Source organism: Pelobates fuscus, chromosome 3, assembly GCF_036172605.1.
Source record: "Pelobates fuscus isolate aPelFus1 chromosome 3, aPelFus1.pri, whole genome shotgun sequence".
In the NCBI taxonomy this organism is placed as follows: domain Eukaryota; kingdom Metazoa; phylum Chordata; class Amphibia; order Anura; family Pelobatidae; genus Pelobates; species Pelobates fuscus.
In genome coordinates, this window is record NC_086319.1 from 15,090,831 (window position 1) to 15,107,228 (window position 16,398).

Consider the following 16,398-nt stretch of genomic DNA (forward strand, 5'->3'; position numbering starts at 1 on the left):
AGTTCACCTTAATGGCAAACAGTAATGAATATATAAATGTATCATAAAGATGGTGTAATGGTTTTACCATCTTATCAGCATCATAGCAGTGCCATTACTATGAATGCCATGTTTTTTTTGCCCCTTTCCATCCAAATTTTTGCCATGAAACCAACATGCTGGCTTCACTGCCAGTGGCGTGACATCAGCACACTCTGTCCCTATAATCTCACAGCAGGTGAGGTATATTAGCTAGCTAGAGGAATAGCATGGTAACAAAGAGCAGGAGAACACACTGTAGGAGAGTTCTCCTGATTTCCCATCATTCAACGAGCCCCTCAGGCCTTCTTGAGACTCAACCTTACAGCCCATTACTTAAAAGAGTATAGTATGCACACCATACCTCCTCTATCAGTTATCTTATTGGGAATGCATGGCTGTAATATTATATTCATGGTTGTTAGTCTGTGGTTGGGCACTAATAAATGTCTTGTCCTGGTATACAGACTAAAAACAATGTATAACGTTTTTAAAGTATGCTTGGAACTGCGCTGCACCACAGGAAAGTTTAACCTGTTAAAGTGTGTATGGAAATAAAGATTTTTGTTTCAATCGATAAAAAAAAACAGACAACTGAGGGAGTATTTATATTTCAGATTTCTTTTTGATATATAGTATATATATATAGATAGATAGATATCAAATAATTGCAAACAAAAAATAATCTTTGTTAAATATATGTGCCGCACAATTATTGGCACCCTTCTAGTCAACACTTAGTGCTACCTCCTCAAGGTAACAGCTCTGAGTCTTCTCCTATAATGCATGATCAGGGTGAAGAATACATGGCAAGGGATCTGAGACCATCCCTTCCTACAGAATCTCCCCAGATCCTTCAAATTTTAAGGTAAACACTGGTGAACTTCCCTCTTTAGTTCACCCCACAAGTTTTCTATGGAGTTCAAGTTACATGACTGTGATGGCCATGGCAGAACCTTGATTTTGTAGTCAGTAAACCATTTTTTGTGTTGATTTTGAGGCTTTTGTCCTGCTGGAAGATCCAACCACAGCCCATTTTAAACTTTCTGGCAGAGGCAGTCAGGTGTTCATGTAAAATCTGTTGATATTTAACAGAGTCCATGATGCCCTGTATCCCAACAAAATATCCAGGTCCTCTGGCAGAAAAACAGCCCCAAAAGAGGCCCACCATATTTAATCATGAGTATAATGAATTTTTCCATTTGGCTTACCTCTCCGTGTGCTCTAATCCCACCTCTGTTGTGTATTGCCAAAAAGCTTGCGCTTGTTTTTGGATGAGAGTAGAGGTTTTTTACATAAAACCCTTCCAAGCAACTTGTGGTGATGTAGGTGAAGTCGGATTGTAGTTTTTGAGACTTTCAAACCCCAAGAGGCAACGAACTTATGCAGTTCTCCAAGTGTGATCCTTGGAGATTTTTTGACCACTCGAACCATCCTCTTCACAGTGAGTTTGAAAAATACAAAGGATATACTTGCTTTTTTTAGGTCAATTCATAAAATTTATTTTTGTATTTGTATTTACTTTGTATCACACAGCCTGGTTACAATGCTGCTACCCATGCCATGTGTTCCCTATTAAGGGTTAATAAGTATAGGGGTGTATATAAAAAATACCCCTTTCTGTCTCATTAGAGATATCTTTGCCAGAAGCTCAAGGAAGCAGGCTGAAGGGTCAGTGTTAGGACCCGCTTAGGGGGGTCTGCCTTGACGTTGGCAGGCGGGCATTCCCTCCAATGGCCATTGGAGCAACTAAATGACCTCCATTTGTCTAAATATACATAGGGATTAAGGAGAAAGCGCAAGTAACATTTTCTTTTCATAACATTTCCTGTTGACTGGAATGTCTTAAATATTGCTGATTGTGGAAATTAGCATTTTAATGCTTTTGCTACTTTCTTAAAACACACTTCCCATTTTGTGAAGCTCATCAACCTTTTGCTGCACATCACACCTATATTCCTTGGTATTACCCATTGTGATGAATGATGAATTTGGCCTAAGTGTTACATAATATTTATACCCCTGTGAAAAAGGAAGTCATGGTTGAAAAATGTCCTGTTCCCAGTCACCGAGGTGTACTAAAATGTGTAATATATTAATGGATATACTTCAAATACATTTTTCTCCTATAAATTCATAGGGTTGCCAATAATTGTGCCACACATATATTTCACATATATATATATATATATATATTTATTTATTTTATTTTTATTTTTTTAAAGAAATCTGTGTTGTAAATAACTAGTAGAATTTTTAGCGCTTGTATAAAGGTTGGTAGGCAGCTGGAATGACCCAAACCAGAGTCTCTTTCTTCTGGTGGTGAATACAAAAACGAGTGGTGGAAGGGTAACAGCGCCTTAGTGGGATGCCCAGGTTCAAATCATTATGCAAGATAAAATAAACTATATTTTGTTTTATTCTCCACATATTACATATCGGTGACCTGTTGTTATCACACTTACAAGTAAGAACTTCTCCCTACTTCATTCGGGACCCTACTATAACACACCTGCTGCTGGCTACTAACCCAGGATCTGACCAGACCAGGATTACGCATATAGCCACAGGCGGGGATCAAACCGCTATGGCTATATCATTGGAGCGATTTAGAAGTTCCAGAAAATTGTAAGTGCTTTTCTTTATTCTTCTATCAACTACAAAAACGTATTAGCCCTCGTTTCTTTTATCTTGCATTTTAAATTGAACCTGGGGACCCCACCAAGGCGCTGCTACTCTTCTCAAATCAATGTTGTGTTCCCAATTGTTTGATTTCCATGAGAGTAGTATAGTATTTTTTTTAACAAAAGGTTAAATGTAGACAATTTATCACGGCCTTCTTTGCTCATATTTACCAAGGGTGCCAATATGAGTGGAGCGCACTGTACATGATAAACCTCGGTATTAAACCAATTTAAGCACTCAATATAAAGTGTGCAGTGTATTATGGGATAGAAACATTTTCTAAAACAATAGTAAATCTTGCTATTATTGTTTGTTTGACGCACTTGACTTTCTACGAGCTCCACATCGCCCTCTATTTTCGCTCGGTCTTCCTCTTTCTTCTCAAACTCTCTCCAAGCCTTCTGAACATCAGCTACCTCGGCCTCCAGCTCATTCATCTCCTGCTCCAGTTTCAAGCAGTGCTTCTCATTGTTCTTCAATGATTTTTTGGTTGTTTCCACTTTTTTGAGATGGTGGGAAGTATTTTCTTTTGCTTTAATATACTGTGGTCTTGAGTGGTTTAAAGCTATTTCTTGAGCTCTTCAGAAAAAAGACAAGACTTAATGACATATTTGATTCTTACATATATAGGATGTCATAGTATTATAATCACAATACTATCTTTACTTGTGAAATAAACTAAATTTGCTAAGTTTCACAGATTAGTGCCATTAAAACGTTAGAATAAAGTAGGCTTAATATAAATAAAAAAATAGTTTGACCAAAAATATAGAAATGGTGTCAAATTTAGAAGACAAGCAATAGAGTTAGTGATCTTTAGCCAGAATCCATTCTTATTCATCCCTGCACCAGCCTATATTATCTGAATGCTGTATGTTTAACCCCTTAAGGACCAAACTTCTGGAATAAAAGGGAATCATGACATGTCACACATGTCATGTGTCCTTAAGGGGTTAAAGAGTGATAACTCCTCATCACCTATACAGCTGCAAAGCATTCTGTTACACGGATTACAAAGTTATCCGTTTCTTACTTCCTTCTGTGTCCAGGAGGAGGCTGGCCGAGCATTCAATGGAAGTAAAGTTCACAAATATCTGCATTTCCATGACTGATCTAGAATCTTACAAAAGCTTAATACATTGACTGGAAATCCATTAATCGATTTTAGATAAAATATGCTAGTGCTATGATTCATAAACACGCCAGAGCAGACACTTACTTTATTTCCTTCTCGATCTGCTGCAGATCTCTGTTTAGTCTGCCAAGAATCTTTTTTTCCTCTTTTAGTGCAAATTCAGAGAGAGAAAGCTGCTCTTTTTGACTACCGGTATCAATATACTTTTCTTCCAAATGCTTCTCTAAAGTTTCAATTTTGTGCTCGTTATGATAAAGCTGAAATAGCTGAAGCTTCACCTTGCTTTCGTTTAGCTGCTTAAGCAGCATTTGGTAACGCTCTGCCTGTAACAAACAAAAGAATACGTCTATCAGGGGCAGTATGCAGTTTAACCAACCCTCTGTGGCAGCATTCGTGACATCACAGCTATTTAACCGTCAGCTTATTTGCTACTTTAGGAGGAATGCACCATTAAATAAAACACAGAAAATCACACGTTTTCTTCTTCTACTTGCTATGTTTGCAATGTTACATTATGCAATTTGTGTGTTTTGGATCCATATGGACGTTTTTCTATTAATGCATCACTCAGCATTTTTTTAACTGTCCATTTTGATTAAAACCTTTAAAATCATAGTTACACAGGCTGAAAAAAGACATGCGTCCATCAAGTTCAGCCTTTTAATAACTATAATTTAATGACAGAAACATACATAATATCTTTCATCTTCAAATTAACACAAGTGAATGCATCAAAAGAAGAGAACGCAATTTATTAAAAGTACTTATTGAAAATACATTTTGGGGCCCAAATTCCCTTGAAGTGCTGTCTTTTTTCATTTCTTCTTATAACAAAAGGAAGATGAAACATGCTTGGGCTGGAAAGACCACTTTTCTGCAAAATAAATAAATACAAATCCTAGAAATTAAAATTCAACTACCCTACTCCCTATCTCATAATTTTTCCAAGAACCATAAATAATAGAATGTGTTGCGCAATTACCCCATTATCAACTAAAGCTGTCAAAAGCAACTACCAATTTCAATTAATACCTGAAATTAGTCAGGTACTCGCGTTTGTTTACCTGGAAACAAATTATCTGCAATACCTTCAAATGGAGATGGTTTTTATACATCATCACGGGACCTGGCAATGTGTCAGTACTAGAGAATGCATTTCACTTCATGTTAGGACATAAGATGCTGCCCTGTAATCTGTACCCCAATTCTCCAAACCTAAGTACTCCTTAACCCATTTTGCTAGATTGGCTGTACGGCTAATTCCTAGCCACCTGTGCCTTAACCTGTCAGAGGCACCTCTTGGGTACAGATAACATAGGGTGAGATATGTTATACACCACCTATCCTATCCTGAAAACCGTTATTCCAAACCAGTAACTATAAAGAGTGGGAAGTAAACAGCTGATTGCAAGAAAAAATGGGTAAATTGGAAGAAAATTAAGACCAAGTACAGACAGAAACACAAGCAGACAAAGGGAAAGCCAGAGCACCTCTTCCTTCTCCAGCTTGGCGTGCTTCCTCTCAGCTGCAACATTTTTCTTTTTACTGTAGACAAACTGAGCATCTTCTTCGGCTTGTAGCATTAGTTTTTTCTTTTTCTCATAATCTTGCGCTAACTCGAATGAGTTGCTTATTTGCTCAAAAAGGTGTGTTCTCTCTTTGGGTTTCTTCATTGCAATGGATTCAACTTCTCCCTATCATTACACAACAAAATGGGCTGTAAAATGATTCCCTTCTCAAACTCCAGTATACGGATATGTATATAACCCCAAGGGTAGTATACACTAGTAGAGGGTGGTACAGAACAATACAACCTGGATATGGCTGATAATGAACGTGTAATCTACAAAATGACAAAATACAAAATATGGTGAAGTATGTAAGAATAGGATAAGTAGCGCACGTGGTAGAGAACTTACAAAAGAGAAGTTATGTTCACGCCTGTCACCCTTTCAGGGGTACTGTCCAAACCAAAGACCAGATGTATGGATTGGGACTGGATAGCAGTGGACACAGATGGTAATCCCACAAGTATAAAAGGAGAATTCCAAACTCATTAGTTTACACGATAATATGATTTCTTCTCAGACTCATAGATGAAGGAAAAAGAAGAATAGTGCAGATGGTAAAGATAACAAAATGTATTCAAACAGATTGCACTTACAATAGATCAGTAGTAAAACAGCATATCTCCACAATAAAATGATGACCAGGACTCCAGCTGGAAATGGAAAGAAATCACAGGGTAGAGATGCAGAAAAATAATAAAATGAAATAAAATCAAAAGTGGACTATAATAACATAGAACTGGAATAGTAAATAATATAAAAAGTCCAAGGTGTGCACACCTTGGGATTTCTTTCCATTTCCAGCTGGAGTCCTGGTCATCATTTTATTGTGGAGATATGCTGTTTTACTACTGATCTATTGTAAGTGCAATCTGTTTGAATACGTTTTGTTATCTTTACCATCTGCACTATTCTTCTTTTTCTTTCATCTATGAGTCTAAGAAGAAATCATATTATCGTGTAAACGAATTAGTTTGGAATTCTCCTTTTATACTTGTGGGATTACCATCTGTGTCCACTGCTATCCAGTCCCAATCCATACATCTGGTCTTTGGTTTGGACAGTACCCCTGAAAGGGTGACAGGCGTGAACATAACTTCTCTTTTGTAAGTTCTCTACCACGTGCGCTACTTATCCTATTCTTACATACTTCACCAGATTTTGTATTTTGTAGATTACACGTTCATTATCAGCCATATCCAGGTTGTATTGTTCTGTACCACCCTCTACTAGTGTATACTACCCTTGGGGTTATATACACGTCTTGTGCACGTATTCTGTATAGTGTGTGTGAGGTACACTTTTTTGGGGGGGTGTTTTTCTAGTGTGCTATATAGTAGGCATATTCTTTTGTACCAGTATACTGATGTTCATTCTGAGGTAACCATTGCGCAACATTACATATCACAAACCAGGTGTGAGGTGTGGTGTGAACTGAGGCTGACATATTTATTAGTGATACTGCACTCTCCAAGAAAGCAAATATGTATTGTAATAGATATCCATATTTAGATTCACAATAATCACAGTGGGAAAATATACATGCATCTCTGCCCCTAACAGAGGGTGAAATGAGCCGGTATGTTAATGACCCAATGTGAAGAAAAGTCTATACATCCCAAAATGAAATCAAAATAGTAAAACCAATTTATTATAATTTTTACTATTTTGAGTTAATGTCGATGCAATGTAGTTGTAGACTTTATTTGTTTCCAAGGGGATTGTTTCAAAATTGGCTTCACATTTGTTTGCAACAATTCTATAATTCTCCCCAAAGTGTAAATATAGCCAACAAATACAACCATTTGAAGATTTATTACAAACAACCACAAAAAATGAATAATAATTTTCCACCATCAGGAAATATGAACCAGTGCTTTAGTGTATGGTCTATTAACCACTTAAATGAACACTTTAGTCACCAGAACAACATAACAGGAACTGAGAATCCACACCTAAAGTACAATGTGAGAGAAAAATAACACAAAAATGACTACCTAAAGGTTTGACAAAGACTGGTGGTAGAATTAGTGCATGGAAAGTGTTAAAATAACACCATTTAAAATATCCTAGGGTGTCTACTTTTTTAAAATATATGGCTTGATGGGGGTAAATTACATTGGCCGGCTTCAAAAATGTCCCAAATAGGACATGGGTGCATGATGACCAGCTGTGAGAATTCCAAGTTGGAAAACTGGAATGCGCACCCTCCAAATAAGGTCTTTTAGCTCCCAGAGAACCCGACACACCTATACATGGGGGGTATCACTGTACTCAGGAAGCGTTGCTAAACACATATTGGGGTATTCTTTGGCTGTAATCCTTGAATTTCTCAGTACATGTATTCTTAAATTGCTATGTGTGTTAAAAAATTACTTATTTTTAAATTTGGCATAGATTGGTGGTAAAATGGTTGCATTAAAAGAGTAAAAATACCCCAAGTTTAATACCTTACGTTGTCTTCTTTTAAAAAATATATGCATGTGAAGGATTAATCAGGGATTCCAGACATATATCAGTGTTGCAATATAACTTTTGTTAATTTAAAAAAAAAAAAAAATGGTTTGGAAATAGCTACTTGTACTTATTGCCCTATAACTTGCAAAAAAAAAAAGGTAAGCACATGTTAACATTGGGTATTTCTAAACTCAGGACAAAATTTAGAAACTATTTAGCAAAGGTGTTTTTTGGTGGTTGTAGATGCGGAACAGATTTTGGGGGTCAAAGTTAGAAAAGGTGTGTTTTTGAAAAAATTTTCATCATATTTTATAATTTTTGTTATAGTAAATTATAAGATATGATGAAAATAATGTATCTTTAGAAAGACCAATTAATGGCGAGAAAAACTGTAAATAATGTGTGGGTACAGTACATGAATAAGAGGAAAATTACAGCTAAACACATACACCGCAAAAATGTAAAAACAGCCCTGGTTCTTAATGGTAAGTAAGTTGAAAAACTGTCAGGTCACTAAGGTGTTTAAGCACTGCACAGTTTTAATATTATAAGCAGGCTATGATAACCTGTCTAGACATGAAGTAGGATCAAATCTGACGAGCAGGGAAAACTAGCCAGACAAGATTGTTCACCTCAACAATACTTCTCTATTACCGTATTTTTCGCTCCATAAGACGCACTTTTTTCCCCTCAAAAGTGAGGGGAAATGTCTGTGCGTCTTATGGAGCGAATATGAAGCTTCACTTACCTGTCTTGCAGCGTTGGCCGGCAGCACAGGGCGCACCGCGGTAGTGGAACTTGAATTTCATGTTCCGGTTTCCGGCGGGACTGAAAGGAAGTGTGCAGAAGCTGAGTGCGCACTTCCTTTCAGTCCCGCCGGAAACCGGAACATGAAATTCAAGTTCCACTACCGCGGTGCGCCCTGTGCTGCCGGCCAACGCTGCAAGACAGGTAAGTAATAATGGGACAAGGGGAGGGGGACAGTATGGGAGAGAAGAATATGGGGAGGGGGGGGTGAAGTCTCTGGGGAGGGGGGTGGATGAAGTCTCTGGGGAGGGGGGTGGATGAAGTCTATGGGGAGGGGGGTGGATGAAGTCTATGGGGAGGGGGGTGGATGAAGTCTATGGGGAGGGGGGTGGATGAAGTCTATGGGGAGGGGGTGGGTGAAGTCTATGGGGAGGGGGTGGGTGAAGACTATGGGGAGGGGGTGGATGAAGTCTATGGGGAGGGGGTGGATGAAGTCTATGGGGAGGGGGTGGATGAAGTCTATGGGGAGGGGGTGGATGAAGTCTATGGGGAGGGGGTGGATGAAGTCTATGGGGAGGGGGTGGGTGAAGACTATGGGGAGGGGGTGAGTGAAGACTATGGGAGAGAGGAGAAGACTATGGGAGGGGGGGACACTATGGGACAGGGGAGAAAAAAAATATTCTGTACAAACTGTCCCATAGTAAGAAACACTGTGGGACAGTTTGTTCAGAATATTTTTTTTCTGGGTTTCTTCCTCTAAAAACTAGGTGCGTCTTATGGTGAGGTGCGTCTTATGGAGCGAAAAATACGGTATATATTTTTTTGTATATGAATGTGTATATTGGGTGCTCCACTTTTGTATGTATATTGTATTAGTGGTCTGCTGATGGTGTGAGTGTCCAATGTGTAGCTGCCTTTGTACACGCTCCATTTTTTATTTACTTATTTTTTAATAGCTTGGTTATTTATTTTATCATTTGAGTATTTAAAGGTACACTACAGTCACCAGAACTACAGCTTATTGTATTTGTTCTGGTTAGTATAATCATTCCCTTCAAGCTTTTTACAGTAAACACTGTCTTTTCAGAGAAAATGCAGTGTTTACATTACAGCCTAGGGATACCTTCACTGGCCGCTCCTCAGATGACGGCTAGAGGACCTTCCTGGGGCAGTGCGACTTGCATTCAGTGTTCCACCCTCTGCATGCAGACACTGAACTTTACTCACAGAGATGCAGTTTATCTCTATGAGGAGATGCTGATTGGCCAGGGCTGTTTGGCTTGTTCTGGTTCTGCCCCTGATTTGCCTCATTGACAAGCTCAGCCAATCCAATGCTTTCCTATGTAAAAGCATTGTGATTGGCTGAGATAAATCACTTCTGATGATTTCAGCCAAGCAGGCAGATCAGGGGTAGAGCCAGCAGCAGCAGACTGGAGAAAATGTAATATTTTACTATATTTAGGAAAGCATGGGGTTAGGGGGGCTAGATGGTGGTTTTACACTATAGGGTCAGGAATACACGTTTGTGTTCCTGACCCTATAGTTTTTCTTTACGTTGATGTGAAAGTAAAGGTGGTTAGGAATTGTTTTCCCATTTTCTTTTCTTCCAGCTTAAACATTTAGCGTTTTTATACAATAGTACTACTACTTATTTTTGGTGATAAGAGACATTGTGAGAGCAGACTAATCAGGTCTGAAGGATCTGTACCCTGAAAGTGGCGTGTTTGTTTTAAAATAATTTGAAGATATTTACATAGACAAGATAAACCGCATGGGTGAAAAGTCAACAACCAATATATTTGTAAAGTCTCACATATCTACACGTGCCTACATAACTACAAATTTAAAAAATAAAATAAAAATATATATATATATATGACTAGGCTGGGAGTTGTCTTAAATAAACTGTATTCAGGCACTTGAAATGATATGAAAAAAATAAAATAAAATAAAAAATTATATATATATATATATATATATATAGATAGATAGATAGATAGATAGATAGATAGAGATATATATATATATATATATATAGAGAGAGAGAGAGAGAGAGAGGTGTTAGTTGTACATTAAACTAAAAAACATCCCCATATTCTGAAAGGATATCTCACAATGTTGACACAATTAGAAGCCCAGCTGCAGCCATCAATAAAGTCAGAAAGTCAACAACTAGTCATTAGAGACAAACATTTATTCTAAGGCACTTATTACTCTTCAACCAAGGGGGATGGCATCCAAACTCATCACAAAAGGGCCTTGGTTATTAATGCACAGTATCTCAAAAAGTGTCTTGATTCTTAAGGGGTAAACACCACAGAGGACTGAGATATATCACAGGTGGGTGCAGATCATCAGCATATGTCACATGATCATATATTTTCCTATAACAGTGGTTGCTAAACCTCTGGCAGTCATTAGGACAAACATATCATTAATTTATTAATAACTTACCTGAAATACTAGACAGTTTCTGGCTTTCACAATAATCCCAATTTTTTCAAGTTCCAAAATATATGCTGAACGACCTATTGACTTGTTGTTTAACCGATACTCACAGGAATTCCCTTGAAGGAAAATGCATCCATATTATTGAAATTCTAAGCCACACGTTTTTAGTGCCAGAAGGGTAAACCTAAAGAGAAAATGCATTCTTACCTACTATGATTCGTGAAAACATTTTTTCCTCTCCATTCTCCTCACAATAAAGTAAGTGAACGCTTGCTGTAGAAGACACTGGTTTCCCAATATTTGATCCATGAATAAGTTCCCGTACATGTTTTACCCTGAGGTTTGCCGTCTTCTCTCCCATTACAAAACTCAGTGCATCCATTAAATTAGATTTTCCTTTAAAAATAAATACTGTGCAATTATTGAAAAAACAAACATGCCTACAAGGTAGGACAAGGGGCTGGAAGACACTTTACTAATTCATAACTCTACATATAAGGCAAACACAAAAGAACATACACATTGTCATTTAATAGATTCAGCGGAGCTGTGAAACTAGAAAAGTTGGATAAAGGGTACTTCAAAACTACCGTACATACTCGTGTATAAGTCAAATTTTTTTTAGTTCTAAACTTAATTTTTAACGCAGATTCGACTTATCCACGGGTCAGTGCTAGTTTTGATAGAATTTTGTGCGGCGTTCGGGAGTCGAATGAGTGGCAATGTCAACTCCCGAACGCTGTTCTCCTAGCTGGTTGGGAAGTCGAACGGACAGAGGCAGAAGTTTCAGCGGGGGTTCACGTGCTTACGTAGCCGACTCAGAGATCCATACCGCCTACGACCATGTACCGCAGCCTGGGTTCAGGAGACGAACACGTGCGTTCTTATATACGAATGCCGACCACCCAGGGAATGCTTGTTTGCGGTTAACAGCTAGGGGTGGTCTGTGATTACGAGGTGTTAACAAGGGGGACCACACAGAGTCTGTTCGGTAACCGAACAGAAGGGGAACAATTCCATTTGAAAGTCGAACCCTCAACTTATCCACGAGTCATAGCTCAATTTACAATTGTTGGTCAAAAACGGCACGAGATCGACCTACAGACGAGTATATACAGTAACCCATTTACAGCTTTAGGAGAAATATTTAAAGGAACACTCCAAGCATTACACAGGATGTACTTGGAAACTAGACATATCTGGTTATGGTGCAAGGAATGCACCCTCCTCCCCTACTAAATAGTCAGACCATATAGTAAGCATTCAACATCTTACCTGGGGTCCCCCTGGCATCACTCCCTGCCTCCTCCTCTCAGTCAGTAAGTCTATGCCTAAGCTAAGCCCAACGGTGCATATTTGAATAGTAAAGCCTTTACCTTGCCAGATCAATGCCAATACTTGAAGTGTGGTATCTGTGAGCCGACCAGACAAAAGGAGGCTCAAATGTGGCTATCCCTAAAGAAAATATTCTACAAGAGAGCATTAATACTAGTTGTCTATTAGTTCTCTATTGAGCGTGCAATTTTAAGACTTACAGTTGTGCTTAAAAGTTTCAATACCCTGGCAGAAATGGTGACATTTTGGCATTGATTTTGAAAATGACTGATCAAGCAAAACATATTTTATTGAAGGATAGTGATCATATGAAGCTATTTATTATCACATAGTTGTTTGGCTCCATTTTAAATCAAAATGATAACAGAAATCATCCAAATGGCCCTGATAAAAAGTTTACATTTGAGGGGGGCGGAGCCAGCGCCTGAGCGAGAAAGTCGCAGCTTCCAACAGCTCTGATACCGGGACCCGATAAAACTGGTGTTTTAGCGCTAAAAACAAATTCCGGGACCAATTATTCGGACCCCCGACCCCTTAAGGCGAAGGCGAAGAAAAGCAGGGCTGATCCTAACTCCGGATCTCAAGATATTGGCAATTTTCTACGCCCGACTCAACGAAAAGAGCCCGCCAAGATGGCGGCGAGCGAGGCCTACGCCACGCACTCCTCGGATGAGGAGAGCCTGTCCGACTCTGCTTACGTTCCCGGCAGGGCACTACTCAAAGCCCCACAGCCGCATGAGCTCGGAGATGCAGCTCCTGCCACAAAAGCAGACATAAAGACCCTGATGCTCAACATTAAAGCAATGTTCGATGCCAACATGGCGCACGTCCGCAGTGAGATCTCCGCGCTATCTGGCCGTGTGACAACGGCTGAGGAGTCCCTCAAGAGTACCAGGGTGGCACAATCGGCCACGGATGCATCGCTGGGGTCCCTCCAAAAGCAGTGTGCGAAGCTGACGGCCCAGTTGGCCGGCATGGAGTGTAACGGAACGCAGTATATTAGTCCACGATATCCGTTGGTATCTTCAGGAAATCCACAGTCAAGACAGAAAGCACGGCAATATTCCCCATCCTCCCAATAACCGGACGAAACACAGTTTGGGAGTCAACTAACTCGCTTTATTCACAGACTTCTGTATTTATGCAGTTCCCCGTGCAAGGGGTTTCCTTACAGTTATTACAGGGGATTTCTCCCATCAGGCATTGTAATTATCCCAACAGGCATTGCGGCACGAGAGGGATACTCCCACTAAAATGGACGATTAAGTGGATTATCCCCTCGTGGCGCAAAACCGACAATTTATACAGAAATCTATATTTTATACATTTTTACTCGCTTTTAGACGAGGGACCGTTCGGTAGATAGCTGGGGTCGGCGGGCACATTTAGTGAGAATACCGCTCCGATCCCAGCTAAACCAACCGAACGCCGCACAAAATACATTCAAACATTGAGTTCGGCCCAACAGTACCGGACATTTATGGGGAACACAACATACTAAACGCGGCACTCCCGAACGCTCTGGAAGTCCAGCGGTGTTCGGATCATTGAGTAGCCGTTTTCGATTCCAGGCTCTCGACGACCGAACACCGCTGCAGAGACAAAGGATCCAAGATGGCCGACCGCCGCATGGTCGGTAGCCGATCGGCGGCCACCTAGGAGAGCCCTTGATTACCGATTGCAACATTGTTGCAATCGATTACTTGGTGCCACACGGCTGGTGAATGTGTGGTCTACCTGGGGAGCCCGCATTCGTACGGTGAACGGCCGGAATAGCCATGTTCCGTCAACGAATGCTTTGTGTGCTGGCAGGGTACGGGGGCCAGTATGCGAACGGCTGCAACATAGCATTATTACAGGTAAAGATCTACAGTATACATTCAGCCTATGGACAACCTACAATACATATAGTTCAGTAGTGGCTAGATTTGCCACATGGAGGACAAGGTGAAGGCCAGAAACCTGCGAATCAGAGGGGTGCCCGAATCGGTCACAAGCATGGAACTGCCGCACTACTGCAGGAGGCTTGTGGCTACGCTGTTGATCCCAAAGCAGGCCAAGCAAGTGGGATTGGATTCTTGCTTCCGATTACCTAAAGCGGCTAAAGCGCCGGAGGAAGCACCCAGGGACGTGCTGATCAAATTTATCCGGGACTCAGATCAAGGGGCCTTGATGGGCGCCGCTAAAGGCTCCCCAACGGTGACCTTTGAGGGGGATACCCTAACGTTCTATAGGGATCTCTCCAGGCAGACCCTCACGTGGCGCAGATCCCTCCGACAGGTTACTACACTGCTTCGGGAGAATTCCATTACGTATAAATGGGGTCTTCACCGCCTCATCATAGAGCGGGCCGGCAAGACATCTTACCTCTCCCATATATCCGAGGCGTCCAGCTTCCTCAGACCGCTAGGACTTACACTGCCTACAGCATCTGCGAGTACCCAGCCGCTGTGGAATGTAGAGGACATAACCCCGTTTGCGCCCAGAGAACCGACACCGAAGGCGGCAAGCTCCCTGACCTGAGCTCATGGCCCAGCGGACTTGTTACCCACTTTGACCCAAACGGGTCGTTAATGCAGGACGGTGACTTGGACTCTCTGCACAAGCTAATGTACCTATGATACAACTGCGGCTTTGTTTTGTTTTAATTTCCGTTTATCTTTTAAACACATGTTTAGCTTTAGTTTACACCATGTCCTCAAATGTTGTACTAAAATTCTAGCGTTGATCGTCAGTTTTAGTTTCTAATACATGTTCACTGGCTCCGTAAGCAGACAGCGAGAGATGATGTTTAAGACGTCCCTCCCCCCCCCCCCTTTACTTGGTTGTTTAGGCGGCCTATGGCCACATACTCACGAGTTTTCAACTTTAACTCTGAGAGCCCTTGTAGGCACTCAGCCCCGACATCCTTGAGCAGGGCCCACCCAGCCGGCTCCACGCACCCTCATACCAAACGGCATTCCGGCTAAACACTAGGCAAGAGGTGTATTCGCTCAGACTATACAAACAAAAACGGGTAGCTTAGCAAAAGTGTAATGGTTGCCATAGGATTTTACCAATCTCATATGTGTTGTACAATGTGAAAACGTATTGCACTTGATGTAAAGCAATTTTATACTCTGCATACCCACAAAAATAAAGAATAAAAAAAAAAGTTTACATTCCCTTGAATGTTTGGCCTTGTTACAGACACACAAGGTGACACACACAGGTTAAAATTACAATTAAAGGTTAATTTCCCACAACTGTGGCTTTTTAGATTGCAATTAGTATCTGTCATGGCAAGGGTGCATAATTTATTATTACACTATGGAATATTGCTATTTAATATAGCTTGTGTAGTGTATCAATAATTTTACCCCTGGGTAGAGGACAAATGGCAGAGAGAATTTGCTAATTTGATCAAAAGGGGCTTCTGCAAGGTGTGAAAAGGAGACATTTTACAATTGAGCCGCCTGTATGTCTAGTTTCAATGTAAACTAACAGACTTTGACCATATGGCCTGAAACTATCAAGTGATAGTGCAATCCTTTGATATAGTAATGGTATTAGTTTCATGAAGACCTTTGCGTTCCAGTATCATATCCAAGAGAAACATTAATACTTACCCACAGCTTAATAATTAAGCCTCATTTTTATTATATTTGGAATGGGACAAGCCCAATCTTTTAATTAAGCCTGAACGTGAGTTGCACAACTTAAACCGTGTGGCAGGGATTGTGATGTCCGCCATCTGTGGTCACCAGTAAGGTGTGCGACATATGTATAGAATGGGAGAATAATAAATTCATAGATGCAATTATTATTTCTGTGGCAGGTACATAAGAGACGATAGAGTCAAATGTTGATGATGGTCTGGAACAAAGGAGGTGGTCACTTATTTCTATAGGTACGCCTTAACTTCACCCCTGGGCAAAACTTGATAATCCACAGGGTATATATCCAGTGATTTGGAGGGGTGTTGATGTACTTGCTTGGTGCCAAGATCTAATTTTGAGTGAG

At 40.3% G+C, this 16,398-nt stretch overlaps 1 protein-coding gene across 1 annotated transcript in view; it reads right to left on the minus strand.

Moving 5' to 3' along the window:
* Nucleotides 1-16,398, minus strand: part of SMC1B (structural maintenance of chromosomes 1B) — a 77,390-nt gene that overhangs the window by 45,270 nt on the left and 15,722 nt on the right. The window contains exons 2-6 of the mRNA XM_063445056.1: nt 11,269-11,457; nt 11,065-11,177; nt 5,329-5,532; nt 3,923-4,161; nt 3,027-3,282 (exon numbers count right to left, since the gene is read on the minus strand). Coding sequence (XP_063301126.1) covers nt 3,027-3,282; nt 3,923-4,161; nt 5,329-5,532; nt 11,065-11,177; nt 11,269-11,457 — 1,001 coding nt within the window. The remainder of the gene's footprint in view (nt 1-3,026; nt 3,283-3,922; nt 4,162-5,328; nt 5,533-11,064; nt 11,178-11,268; nt 11,458-16,398) is intronic.